A 14,135-nucleotide genomic window follows, 5' to 3' on the forward strand; every position below is an offset into this window, starting at 1 on the left:
CTTAGAAAGAGGTAGTCTACACCGCATGTAAACGGGGATTCGGTTGATGGAGTGGATTATTGGGCGCCACAGTACGTAGGCGTCACGCATTGGCGTTCGCGGGAAATAGGAAACAGGAAATAGGGAAGACAAAAGCTGTGTTGTTGTTATTAGCAACGTAGCATGCTATCAAACGTTAGCGGCTCTCCGCTCTGCGGCCGGCTTGGAGGCGTGGTCGCCATGGAGCCGGGCTCCGCTGGCCGCACAGGTGAGGAGCGGAGGAACGGAGGAGCCGCTGCAAGCGCCACTTTCAAATGTTTAACGTTGGGACGTTGTTAGGACGTTGTTTACATTTGGACGCAATCAGGAAAGACCGTCTCATTTACCGACGGTTGACGCGGCCTCCGAAGCCGTTGCCCCCGGAGACGGCGTAGGCTGGGTCCTCCGAAGCTGCAGCTGCTGAATTGAGCCACAGATTCTAATCGTCTTCAGCTGGTCCATGTCTACGCGGATTGAATGTGGATCGCTTTATTTAGTGTTCATGTAAACAGGTCGAATAAGATTCATTTAATACGATTGTTTACAATCAGATTGAGGAAAACACTGCATGTAAACGCACCTATTGACTCATCGTACAGACAGACCACAGTTGGTGGTTTAACATGTTGGAACAGCTGAATATTAAAGAATCTAAATATTATGAATCATATGTATATGAATGTAGATTTGTAAAACATGACGTCATCAACCTCTCTCCCTCTCTCTCCTTCTCTCCGTCTCTCCAGGCGAGGATAGCGTTCCTGCAGGGAGAGAGGAAAGGTCAGGAGAACCTGAAGAACGACCTGGTCAGAAGAATAAAGATGTTGGAGTACGCACTGAAGCAGGAGAGGTGAGAGGCAGCAGCACCTGGATGACATCATCATGACATCATCATGACATCACCTGCCACTACATGACATCATCTGTCAGAGCCCGATCGATCGGTACCCGGAACAAGATCAACCCACAGCGTTAGCAGTAGAGCAGCTAAAAGTCGCTGTAGCTGTTAAAACGTCACTTTATTCATTTTTTTCATACGAGAAAGTCACAGTTTAGAGTCCTAATCTGTTTCAAATATGTTTATTAGGAAACTGATCACATAACAGAGAAATTAACAGTCGACAATTATGGGTTTAGAGTCCTGATCTGTGGTCAGTTCATCCAACTGACGTCTGTTTGGAAGTTTGCTCCGAGGTTTTGGGAGAAGTGCAGAGCTATGGAGCTACCTGGGAGCTACTCGGCTCATCTCAGAGGCAGCGGCGGTCTGCTGAGGGGATCGAACCTGTGATCGGCCGGTCAGACTACATCATCATACATAGATAGATAGATAGATAGATAGATAGATAGATAGATAGATAGTACTTTATTAATCCCTTGGAGGGTTACCCTCAGGGAAATTGAGGTTCCAGCAAGCAGCACAGCACCGATCATACATTAAAAAGGCACAGATGGATATAGAATATAAAAATGAATATAAAACTATAAAATATAAAGTGCAGTGCATGTTTCAAACATTTTTTTTACTTGAAATAAGTAGAAAAATCTGCCAGTGAAAGCAAGTTTTTTGTGCTTGTAATAAGAAAGAAAAACTTGCTCCACTGTCAGATTTTTCTACTTATTTCAAGTAAAAATATACTTGGAAGAAGTAAAAAGTGTCTAAAAACAAGCTACTTTTAAATGTGATGAGTCGTAGAATGAGACTAGTTTTGACTAGAAATAAGACAAATATTCTTGATAAGATTTTGAGGTTTTGCAGTGTTTGAACTGATTTATTGAAATGACAGATTTATTATAGTGTACAAAGTCTTTGCACTGCAAAAACGCAAAATCTTTCCAAGAATATTTATCATGTTTCTTGTCAAAATGTCTCATTTCTAGTCAAAACTAATCTCTTTTTACTTTAAATAAGACTCATCACCTAAAAATTAACTTGTTTTTAGATCATTTTCACTCGTTTCAAACTAATTCTCACTTGAAATAAGTAGAAAAATCTGCCAGTGAAAGCAAGTTTTTTGTGCTTGTAATAAGAAAGAAAGGGCTAGAACATCAGTAATAAAAACATATAAATACATGAATCCTAATCTAAATTAATCTAAAGCGAGCAGATTAATTTATGGTCTCATTGATTAGTTTGTGTAAATGAAAAGTGAAGCTTCAGGTGTGTGCTGGTCAGAGGAGCAGTGCTGACTTGCTGCTGTCTGTATGTGCAGAAATCACCACATTTACATCAATAAATAAATGTTTTACAATTAAAGCAGAAGTGAGTGATATTTTTGTGTTAATCTAAGTCTTAAATAGTTGTATCTTCCGACAGCAATCACTTCTATAGAGTGTTTGGTCTGAAACACGGGTCTGTCAGTCCCTCTGCTCTGCTCTGAGCCCAGGAGAAAACTTTCCTTGTATCCTACAACCTTTATCCAATGAGGAGAGAGAACGGCATAAAGGGGCAGTCCTCTCTGTGTGTGCAGCCAAGGGATGCGCCTGAATGTGGTGACGTAGGGACGAGGACCAATAGATCCATGACGAGGGCGGGGGCTGCTAACTCCGTCGGCTGACAAGAAGTTATGGTGCGTTCAAGGCAACCCGTAACTGGTGTTTTTCCGACCTGTGAAGTGGTACCAGTTCGATCTGGTACGAGTTCACGGGTCAGAAGTTACGAGTGGCCGTTATAGTGACTTTCACAGGTAAAACAGGTCGGAGAAACACGAGTGGGTTGCCTGGAACGCTACAAAGTCGTAAGTCGTGACTTGAAGCTGTAATTTACGGTTTCAAAAGCCTGCCTGGAACGCAGCATTAGCCAAAACCACCGGATCGCTTACTTCTGCTTTAACTGATCGGTCTACATTCAATTTAATTTAATCAGAAATAGAACAGAGGGAAATTCGTCGCGATGTGCTTGTGTTTTTCCTCAAAGAACGTCTCTGTTTTCGTGCATATCCGCCGTGTCGCCGTAGATTTAAAGAAGGGTGGAAGCATCTGGAACGGATTTTGTTCCGGATACCGATCGATCGGGCTCTGACAACATCACCCATCATCACCTAAATGACATCACCTGTCACATGACATCATCATGACCTCACCGGTACCTGAGGTCGAAGGTTAACGAGCTCGGTCGTTAACGAAGCTGCTGTTTCTGTTTTCTCCTCAGAGCCAAATATCACAAGTTAAAGTACGGAACGGAGCTGAACCAGGGAGAGATGAAGACACCCAGCTTCGACTCAGGTACGACTGTGTGTGTGTGTGTGTGTGTGTGTGTGTGTGTCTGTGTGTCTGTGTGTATATCTGGGACACTAAAATCAATAATTATCAATAACGTGTCTTGTTGTTCATCCAGACACCAAAGACTCGGACGTCTCTGCTGTTCCCGCCAACAGTCAGCTCACCTGGAAACAAGGACGACAGCTGCTCCGCCAGTAAGGACACACACACACACACACACACACACACACACACACACACACACACAGACACACACACACACACACAGTGATGAAATAAACAAACATGGTGTTGGTTAATTAGTCCTGACAGTCGGAGCAGCCGTGTTGTCCTCAGGTCGTCCGTCTGTCTCACTCAGCACCGGTGTTACGTAGTCAAAGGTCAAAAAGTTACTGAGTTACTACATTATAAAAGTAACTAATTACCAGGAAAAGTAACTATTAGGTTACTTTTTTTTTTAAATAAAATGCTCAAATATGTCAAATTACTTGAACTCGCCCTCATAAACCAATGTTTACACTGCAAGAACCCAATCTTTCCAAGAATATTTGTCTTATTTCTTGTCAAAATGTCTAATTTCTAGTCAAAACTAATCTCTTTCCACTTAAAATAAGACTCATCATCTGAAAATTAACTTGTTTTTAGATCATTTTCACTTGTTTCAAACACATTTTCACTTGAAATATGTAGAAAAATCTGCCAGTGAAAGCAAGTTTTTTGTGCTTGTAATAAGAAAGAAAAACTTGCTCCACTATCAGATTTTTCTACTTATTTCAAGTGAAAATCTGCTTGAAAGAAGTAAAAAGTGTCTAAAAACAAGCTGCTTTTAATGTGATTTTACGTATAATGAGATTTGTTTTGACTAGAAACGACATTTTGACAAAAAATAAGACAAATATTTGGTAAGATATTGAGTTTTTGCAGTGTATCTGGAACTAACCAACTCACTCGTATCCCTCCGCCTGTGTGTGTGTGTGTGTGTGTGTGTGTGTGTTGTGTTCAGGTACCTGCAGGAGGTGGGATACACAGACACCATCCTGGACGTGCGCACACAGAGAGTTCGCTCGCTGCTCGGCCTCTCGGGCTCGGAGCAGAACGGCTCGGTGGAGAACAAGAACCTGCAGCACCTGATCAACGGCACGGAGCGCCGCAAGGAGGGCAAGAGGTACACACACACACACACACACACACAGACACACACACAAATGCTGCGTTCAAAACAACTCGGAAGTCGGAAAAAACGAGCTCCGAGTTGTAAAAAATGAATTGAACGGCGTCGAACTCGGAAACTCAGGTATCATATCAGAGCTCCGACTTTCCGACTTGACGTCACGACAACATCAGAACATGGCGTCATGCCCTCGTCTTAAACGGTTAGAATTTAGACATTTTAAAGGACAATTCCAGGCGAATTCAACTCGGGGGTGTATTTTCATATCATTTTAGGTCTAAAAGAATGAATCTGAAGATTTTCAGTTTAATCGCTCCTGTTTTGCGGTAGCTGCGTCTGTCCCTGCATCGCCATGGCAGCAATGAATGGGAGTGGATGTAAGTTCTGCTGTTTAGGCTGTTTCCAGCCCTCAAAGCCACAATTTTTTTCCACAGACAGCGTCAGATGGAGACTCAAACATGCACCGAGAAGTTTGTTTACTTCAAGCAAGTCTACATGTTTGTAAAAGTCGATCTAATTCAAAGTCTGGCGGAGTCTCGCGTGAGCCCGAAGTTGCAGTGCTGGTGTGTTCAGGCGCAGTAGGAGCTACCGCTTGTGTCATAAACACAGGAATATCAACTCTTTACTTGCTTGAAGTGTAAATTTTTTTCCACAGACAGCATCAGGTGGCTACTCAAACATGCACCGAGAAGTTTTTTTTACTTGAAGCAAGTCAAGAGTTGATATTCCTGTGTTTATGACACAAACGGTAGCTTTTCCCACTGCTCCTGAACACACCGAGCACGGCAACTGGGTCTCGCGCGAGACTCCGGGAGACTTTGAATTAAATCTAGTTTTACAAACATGTCGGCTTGTTGAAGTAAATAAACTTCTCGGTGCATGTTTGAGTCTCCATCTGACGCTGTCTGTGGAAAAAAAATGCGGCTTTGAGGGCTGGAAACAGCCTAAACAGCAGAACTTACATCCACTCCCATTCATTGCTGCCGTGGCGATGCGCGGACAGACGCAACTACCGCAAAACAGGAGCGATTAAACTGAAAATCTTCAGATTCATTCTTTTAGACCTAAAATGATATGAAAATACACCCCTGAGTTGAATTCGCCTGGAATTGTCCTTTAAGTTATTTGTTGAAGTTTTAATGCATATTATTGCAGTAGCCTCTAGGGCTGGGACGATATGCTTTTCTCCCGATTCGATTCTTCTACGATTTTTTTGGATAGCGATTCGATTTAAATTACGATTCTACGATATTGCCGATTCTCTGGATTTTTAGTCTTTAGCATTTTTAACATTTATCTGCACACAAATACTGTAGGAGCCTATAAATTAACATACTCCATTATAAAGTGAACTTAAACCCTTTTCAAAACCTGGACTCTCTGTATGTAAAAAAGGCGAACAAATGCACATTGCACAATATTTAAAAACAAAACACAACAAAAAAAAATTCAAAAAAAAAAAATCGTCAAAAAAGATATTGCAATATTTCTGTGAATCGATTTTTTCTCCCACCCCAAGTAGCCGATATGAAATACGTTTATATTAAGCTGTGATTGTTGTATGGTGTGAAATTGTGGTTCCTCGTATGTGACGGAAATAAGGTTTAACTGTTATCAAGGCTGTAACATTATATGTGCACTCATCTGCAGCGTCTCCTCTCCTCCAAAATAAACATCATTTGCATTTATTTTTCCTATTCAGCGATGAGCCACAATACGCCAAACTTCCTTCAGGTATCCATGTTTTTTTTTGTGTTTTTTTTGTGTGTGTGCAGGAGTCCCGGAGACGTTCTGGAGACGTTCAACTTCCTGGAGAACGCCGAGGACAGCGACGAAGACGAGGACGAGGAAGGAGACCTGATGGACGACATCAGCACGGACAAACACCACAGAGCCAAGAAACACAAGAGCAAGGTGCACACACACACACACACAGAGGGATGTGAACCTTTCACATTAGGACCGATACTCGGGTTCACAACAACGGTACCTGTTTTCGGTACTTTTAGTTTTTTTGTGTGTATGTGTTGTAGTTACGTGTCGTAACGTATCGACCAATAAACGGACCAATCAACTGGAAGGTCACAGCCCTGACTGAATTCAAAACGTTACGGAAAACCATGTGTTTGTTTTACATCGTATCTGTAATGTAGACAGCAGACGTACGTACTAGGGATGTAAACAATTAATCGACTATCGATTAATTGTCGGTAAGAATTTAATCGATTAAATTAATTGCAGTTAATTGATCCTTTTCAGTGGGAGTTTTTCTGTGAAATGTAAACAAGCAAAGCCGACATAATGTAGCGGATCTCTGTGTAAATGTGTGCGCAGCGCACAGAGAGGAGGTGAAAAGAGACAACAACACTGTTACCTAGTTGTAGCTATACGGGACTCAGCCTGTACCATCGCTAACACACAGAAACCAGTGAGTAACGAGTCAAAAAGCCGCCGACACTGAGCTGTCCGAGGAGTTTTAATGCAGCCTGAACGCAGCTCAAACCGACCCGGTGCCTCAGAACAGCTACCAAGCTTTTTAGCCGGTCGCTACCGGAGCTTAAAAAAAAAAAAAAAAGCTTTCAATAGACTTCAACCTCAGAGCTCTGTCTTCAGACTGCCCTGACCTGTCCCTGAACATCACACAGTGACAACATGGAGCTGCCTGAGTTTTATTAATGTTTACATCAGGCTGAGTTCAACAAATCAGTTTATGCTGCTGTGATTTTAAGTAGTTAAATACAGTAATCATCATAGTGTAGTGGCAGGAAAGACCATTTCATCTGTATTATCAAATGTTGTGTTGGTCAAGAACAGGTTCAACTTAAAGTCAGAGGAAACATGTTAGGGGTGTTTTTACTGTTCCTAAATGTAAAAATGGGTCACATTGGACCCTCAACTTTATTTAAAGGGATAGTTCACCCTAGAATGATATTTCGCTCATTATCTACTCACCCTCATGTTGACTAAGGGCTGGAAGAAGTTTCAGAGTCCACCGTCCCTTCTCTGAGTTACAGGGGGTCTTAGTGTAGCAGTGCATGTCCATATAACGGTTGCAAAGGGACACCGGAGCTCTTCGTAAAAAAACACACACACAAAAACATCCAAATACCTCCATGATGCTCGTATGTAATGTCCGTCTTGTGCTGAAGCCCCAAATTGCGTAATTGTCCCGAAAAAAATTAAATAAGTCTATATTTTAAGCTTGTTTGTAGCGGAAGCTTCTCAAAGCTCCTCTTCCTGGTCCGTCCAAATCTCGCGTGATTTGCGCCGGCGTCAGCATGCGTCAGTGCGGTTACTGCGAATCACGCGAGATTTGGACGGACCAGGAAGAGGAGCTTCGAGAAGCTTCCGCTACAAACAAGCTTAAAATATAGACTTATTTAATTTTTTTCGGGACAATTACGCAATTTGGGGCTTCAGCACAAGACGGACATTACATACGAGCATCATGGAGGTATTTGGATGTTTTTTTGTGTGTGTTTTTTTACGAAGAGCTCCGGTGTCCCTTTGCAACCGTTATATGGACATGCACTGCTACGCCGAGACCCCCTGTAACTCAGAGAAGGGACGGTGGACTCTGAGAATTCTTCCAGCCCTTAGTCAACATGAGGGTGAGTAGATAATGAGCGAAATATCATTCTAGGGTGAACTATCCCTTTAAATAACATGTTACTTAAACATTTTTCATTGTGCTGTGCTCTAAAAATAAAGTAACAAATACTAGTGTAGAGTCCTGTATAGGGACTGTTCAGCTTAAATTTTCCCCTTAAATTTAGGTTCTCAGGAAAATCGCCGCTTATCAGTTAATTGATCGATAAGGTCTATCAACTATCGATTAATGAATTAATCGATAATTTGCATCCCTAGTCTGTACGTAATGATCGGCAGCTGATCGATCGGAGCATCCCTAGTACACACACACATGCACTTCCTGTCTCATGTCTCTTAACCCCCCCTCTCCCCCTCTCTCCCCCTCTCCCTCCCTCAGGTGGGGAACGAGGGTTTGGCGTCGGAGGAGGACGCCGACACGGAGGAGGCTCTGAAGGAGTTTGACTTCCTGGTGACGGGGGAGGACGGGGAGGGGGCGGGGGAGGCACGCAGCTCTGGAGACGGGACGGAGTGGGGTGAGTTGTTATTATTATGGTTCTACAATGTTCATCGGTTTTTATTTTCATTTAGTTTCTTAGTTTGAGTTTTTATTTCAGTTTAGTTTCAGTGAGTTCAACAAGAATCAGTTTTAGTTTAGTTTTTATTTTAGAGGAATTGACTAGTTTTTATTTAGTCTTAGTCGTAGTTTTTATTTAGTCTTAGTTGTAGTTTTTATTGAGTCTTAGTCGTAGTTTTTATTGAGTCTTAGTTGTAGTTGTTCAGGTTTTAGGAGAAAGCCTCTGTCAGACCTCGGGAGATGAACTTGTTCCCTTTTAGTTGCATCCATCCCATAATGTTAGCCGAGATGTTATCTGACTCGCTGATGTCACCGTGTCTCTGCAGCGGAGCCGCTGCCGTTCCCGAGCGGCGGGGGGAAGTCCTTCCTGCTGGGGGGGTCGGACGACGTCCTGGAGAGCGTGCTGGGGCTGGGCGACCTCGCCGACCTCACCGTCACCAACGACGAGACCGACTACAGCTACGACGTGAGTCATCGGGGATAGCGACGGGCTAATTTCTGTTAGCCTGTCTATGGAGCTTTACATTATACGTTAGCATTAAGCTAGCGGGCTTTATGCTTAGTTGTGATACTGGCTAACATCTAAACATCTCTGACAATATGTTGCCTCAAATACGTTGTTGACTTAACTTAGAACAGATGTAGACATCCTTGTTCAGTTTATCCAGGTTTAGTTGGTGTTGTGGTCTACTGCATAACTTTATCCAGAGCAGACACTTCTCTTGGTTGAGATGTGGCTTGGAAAAAGGTAAAAAAATCCCCCCCGTGGCCTCTCAGGATACCTAGTGTCAGAGTTACATGTACCCCATGCACACCGTTTGACCATTTTAAACTTAAAATGTCAAGAAAAAACATATAAAAATGAATGAAAACTGACTAACTGCAATGCATTTCAATGGACGTGGAAGCAGAGAATGTCCCAGTGTATGGGCTAGCTATGCTCACTGTGATTGGCTCATCGCGTTTGGGGGGCGTGGCTTAGCCATAGGTCAATTGAGGTGAATAAAAGGTATCTGTAACTGGAATTATGACTAGTCAGAATCAAATTGTAGATATCTCAAACTGGAATTAATACTAGTCGTAATTCAGTTACAGATATCTGTAATTCACATAGTGGATATCTGCAACTGAACTGTAGATATCTGTAATGACAAACCCCATACACATGAATGGTTACAGTGACGTCATTTGTCCTAAGAAGAATGTTTTTTCTGAATTAGCTGTCCAAGAGTTTGAGTCTTCAAAAACATTTGAACACATAAAAGTGTGTGAATTTATTCATTTTATTAAAAGCCAAGATGGACTGGTACATAAAAAAAGAGAAAAGAAGATTGTTGTTTTTGTTTTTTGAGTGGAGCAATGTTTTTTTTGTTTTGTTTTTTGATAAACTTTGCCTTTGATTTATTATCCCGCAGCCTATTTTGAATTCTGTTGTATCATAGTGGTCTAAAGTCTTTATCATCAACTAAAACTATTGAGTTAAAAGTGTCACTGATGTAAATGGTTACAGCTTGAAGTGGCGGTGAGGTGTTGAAACATATTGAGAAGGTCTTGAAAAAGTCTTAAAAAGGTTTTAAAATTAACTTCAAGATTCCTGTAGATACCCTGAATCCAGTCTGGCTTTTAGATGTTAAAATGGCTTGTCATGGGGGGGGGGGGGGGGGGGGCAGCGGAAAGGGGGTTCGAACAGTCGATCACGTTGCTGTGCCGTGATGTGATGTCATCCTCAGCTGCCGTCCAATAAGGAGTCGTCGTTCAGGAAGACGTGGAACCCCAAGTACACGCTGCGCAGCCACTTTGACGGCGTGCGGGCGCTGGCGTTTCACCCCGTGGAGCCGTGTCTGGTCACCGTGTCCGAGGATCACACGCTCAAACTGTGGAACCTCACCAAGACCGTCCCCGCCAAAAAGTACACCTCCTCTTTCTCCTCCTTTTCTTCTCCTCCTCTTTCTCCTCCTCTTCTCCTCCTCTTCCTAACCTCACCTCCTGTTCCTCCTGTCACTACCCGATTTGCATTGCTGCCCGATTTGTGTAAATACTGGTCTGCCTGCGCAGACCGGCCGCCATCTTTGACAGCTGTCTATGGCAACTCCACTTGGACAAATTTCATTTGGGTGCTGCTCGATTTGCTTGTGAAAATTATTATTATTTTTTTTAGTGACAGTCTGTTTAAAGCAGAAGTAAGCGATATTTTTGTGTTAATCTAAGTCTTAAATAGTTGTATCTTCCGACAGCAATCACTTCTATAGAGTGTTTGGTCTGAAACACGGGTCTGTCAGTCACTCTGCTCTGCTCTGAGCCCAGGAGAAAACTTTCCTTGTATCCTACAACCTTTATCCAATGAGGAGAGAGAACGGCATAAAGGGGCAGTCCTCTCTGTGTGTGCAGCCAAGGGATGCGCCTGAATGTGGTGACGTAGGGACGAGGACCAATAGATCCATGACGAGGGCGGGGGGCTGCTAACTCCATCGACTGACAAGACGTTATGGTGCGTTCAAGGCAACCCGTAACTCGTGTTTTTCCGACCTGTGAAGTGGTACCAGTTCGATCTGGTACGAGTTCACGGGTCAGAAGTTACGAGTGGCCGTTATAGTGACTTTCACAGGTAAAACAGGTCGGAGAAACACGAGTGGGTTGCCTGGAACGCTACAAAGTCGTAAGTCGTGACTTGAAGCTGTAATTTACGGTTTCAAAAGCCTGCCTGGAACGCAGCATTAGCCAAAACCACCGGATCGCTTACTTCTGCTTTAAGTGACATGTCGTAGCCTAGCTACCGCGGACGTCCTTCACAAGACAGCCGTGTTGTGGTTAGTTGTGATTGTTTGTAGTTGTCATGGTGATGAGGCCGGGGAGAAAAGACCAGAGTAAACACTAAAAGTCTCTGCCTGAGTTCCTGTTTTCTGAGCATCAAGATCCAAACCACCACAACCAACCCTCAGTTTACATTACTAATAAAGTTTTTAAATAAAAAGATAAAGCGTCTCTGGCGACGCACATAGGGCAGTGATCCTAAGTCAATTCAACCAAGTTTGTCCAAGTGGAGTTACCGTACGTAGCTGTCACAAATCGGGTCTTCCTCTTCTTCCTTCTCTTCTTGTTTCTCTTCCTCTTTCTCCTCCTCTTCCTCCTCTTCTTCTTCCTCTTCCTCCCTCTCTTCCTCTTCCTCCTCCTTCTCTTCAGCATTTTACTGTCACATCTCAAACATTGAATGACTTTTATTTTGAAACTGTGGTTGTTGACGTTTTACTTCCTGTTGTTTTTTTCTAGAAGTGCCTCTTTTGATGTGGAGCCGATCTACACATTCAGAGCCCACGTGTACGTAACACACACACACACACACACACACACACACACACACACACACACACACAGCTGGGATCATGTTGTTTGTATGTTAACTTGTGTGTGTGTGTGTGTGTGTGTGTGTGTTAGTGGTCCAGTGTTGTCGTTGGCGATGACCTCCAGTGGCGAACAGTGTTTCAGTGGAGGAATCGACTCCACGATCCAGTGGTGGAACATCCCCAGCTCCAACGTCGACCCCTACGACACCTACGGTAACAAATTAATCTAAACTCTAGACACAAGTCTCGTCTATCGGTGTATTAATGACCATATTTGGAGAAATGTTGAGATTATAATGGGTGTGTATTGGGCGGAATGTTCGTGTCAGAGTGGATGACATCATCAGCTAGAGTGGGAGGAGTTGCCTGAAACTTTTCTCTTTCCACGCTGCTCACGGCCACAATTTACACTCTGCACACATGATTTTTTCCACAGTTGTAGACAAACTTGTTCTGTCTCTAACAATGTGCTCATCAAAGCAGAGAGACTTACAGAATTTAAAGGGATAGTGCTACATTTTGTCAGTCTTAGCAGTTGGTTCGTTACCTTTAATTGTCGGTGCAAGCTATTTATAGAACAGCGGGGCAGAGCCGTGAGCTGTTCAGAGCTACGCTACGGAGGCTCATTATGGGATTTCTTGGTTTCCCTCATCAAACTCATCAAATACACAATCCAACAACTCCACAACGCTCTGGTGGACAAGTTGTGAGCTGCACATTCACCACGCTATGAGATAATAACACAACGTTACCACACAGAGTTGTTTTAGAGGGAAATTCATGCAAAACCGCTGATGCACGTTGCCTTCAGGGACAGTTTTTCATCAACAGTCTCTGTATTTCCCTCTAAAACAACTCTGTGTGGTAACGTTGTGTTATTATCTCATAGCGTGGTGAATGTGCAGGTCACAACTTGTCCACCAGAGCGTTGTGGAGTTGTTGGATTGTGTATTTGATGAGTTTGATGAGGGAAACCAAGAAATCCCATAATGAGCCTCCGTAGCGTAGCTCTGAGCAGCTCACGGCTCTGCTCCGCCGTTCTAAAAATAGCTTGCACCAACAATTAAAGGTAACGAACCTACTGCTATGACTATAGAGATTATGGCAATGGGCCAGTTTGACTAAATGTTGAACTATCCCTTCAAACTGTGAGCCTTTAAATGCGGCCAGGTCTCTCTCTGCTCCTCATTGACTCTAATACAAAGATTTTCTGAGAGAAGCAGTTTATAACTCGCAAGTGTTTCCAAAATATTTACTGTAGAAACACCAAAGTCATATCAAATCGTTCAGGAAGTCCTTACGACGACCGCGGTCTGCTTCTTTTTCTGATAGGAGCTACCGTTTGGTCAGAATGAGCCCAAACGTGAGACCAGCGACTCCAATACGTTTATATCAACTCTCTGTGTAACTTAATGTAACTTGTCTGTTTATCACATCAGGCTCAGTTCAGTTTAACTAACAAACTCCTCCCCCTCTTGCTTTCTTCCCTCTCGTCCAATCAGATCCCAGCGTCCTGGCGGGGTCGTGGACGGGGCATACGGACGCCGTGTGGGGATTGGCCTACAGCGGCATCAAGAACCGGCTGCTGTCGTGCTCGGCGGACGGCACGGTGAAGCTGTGGAACCCCACGGAGAAGAACCCCTGCATCGGCACTTTCAACGCAAACAAAGGTGAGAGCTCGGATTGGCCCCGCCCACAGGAAGTGATGTCATCGCTGCTACAGGAAGTGATGTCACCGCTGCTACAGGAAGTGATGTCATCACCGCTGCTGATGATGATGCACGCCACACACCCGCCTGCTAACCACGCCTGTATGTGTGTGTCCTCCTCCTCCTCCTCCTCTTCCTCCTCTCCCTCCTCCCTCTCCTCCTCCTCCTCTTCTTTCCTCCTCTTCCCTCCTCCTCCTCCTCCCCCTCCTCCTCCTCCCTCTCCTCTTCCTCTTCCTCCTCCTCCTCCTCCCCCTCTTCCTCCTCCTTTTCCTTCTTCTCCTCCTCCTCTTCCCTCCTTCTCCCTCTCCTCCTCTTCTTCCCTCTTCCTCCTCCTCCTCCCCCTCTTCCTCCTCCTTTTCCTTCTTTTCCCCCTCCTCCTGCTCCCTCTCCTCCTCCTCCCTCTCCTCCTCCTCCTCCTCTTCCTCCTCCTTCCTCCTCCCTCTCCTCCTCCTCCTCTTCTTTCTCTTCTCCCTCCTCCTCCTCTTCTCCCTCCTCCTCCTCCTCCTCCTCCT

At 44.0% G+C, this 14,135-nt stretch overlaps 1 protein-coding gene across 1 annotated transcript in view; it reads left to right on the forward strand.

The window, feature by feature from the left end:
- The window catches only part of strn3 (striatin, calmodulin binding protein 3), a 32,180-nt gene that overhangs the window by 11,118 nt on the left and 6,927 nt on the right, over positions 1-14,135 (forward strand). Inside the window, exons 2-12 of the mRNA XM_085767672.1 lie at positions 765-868; positions 3,167-3,240; positions 3,353-3,431; positions 4,241-4,402; positions 6,184-6,322; positions 8,397-8,532; positions 8,900-9,039; positions 10,304-10,482; positions 11,841-11,888; positions 12,006-12,127; positions 13,417-13,584. Coding sequence (XP_085623798.1) covers positions 765-868; positions 3,167-3,240; positions 3,353-3,431; positions 4,241-4,402; positions 6,184-6,322; positions 8,397-8,532; positions 8,900-9,039; positions 10,304-10,482; positions 11,841-11,888; positions 12,006-12,127; positions 13,417-13,584 — 1,351 coding nt within the window. The remainder of the gene's footprint in view (positions 1-764; positions 869-3,166; positions 3,241-3,352; positions 3,432-4,240; positions 4,403-6,183; positions 6,323-8,396; positions 8,533-8,899; positions 9,040-10,303; positions 10,483-11,840; positions 11,889-12,005; positions 12,128-13,416; positions 13,585-14,135) is intronic.

The sequence above is a fragment of the Trachurus japonicus genome, chromosome 22 (genome assembly GCF_045865225.1).
Source record: "Trachurus japonicus isolate A0001 chromosome 22, Traja_1.0".
Classification (NCBI taxonomy): Eukaryota; Metazoa; Chordata; class Actinopteri; order Carangiformes; family Carangidae; genus Trachurus; species Trachurus japonicus.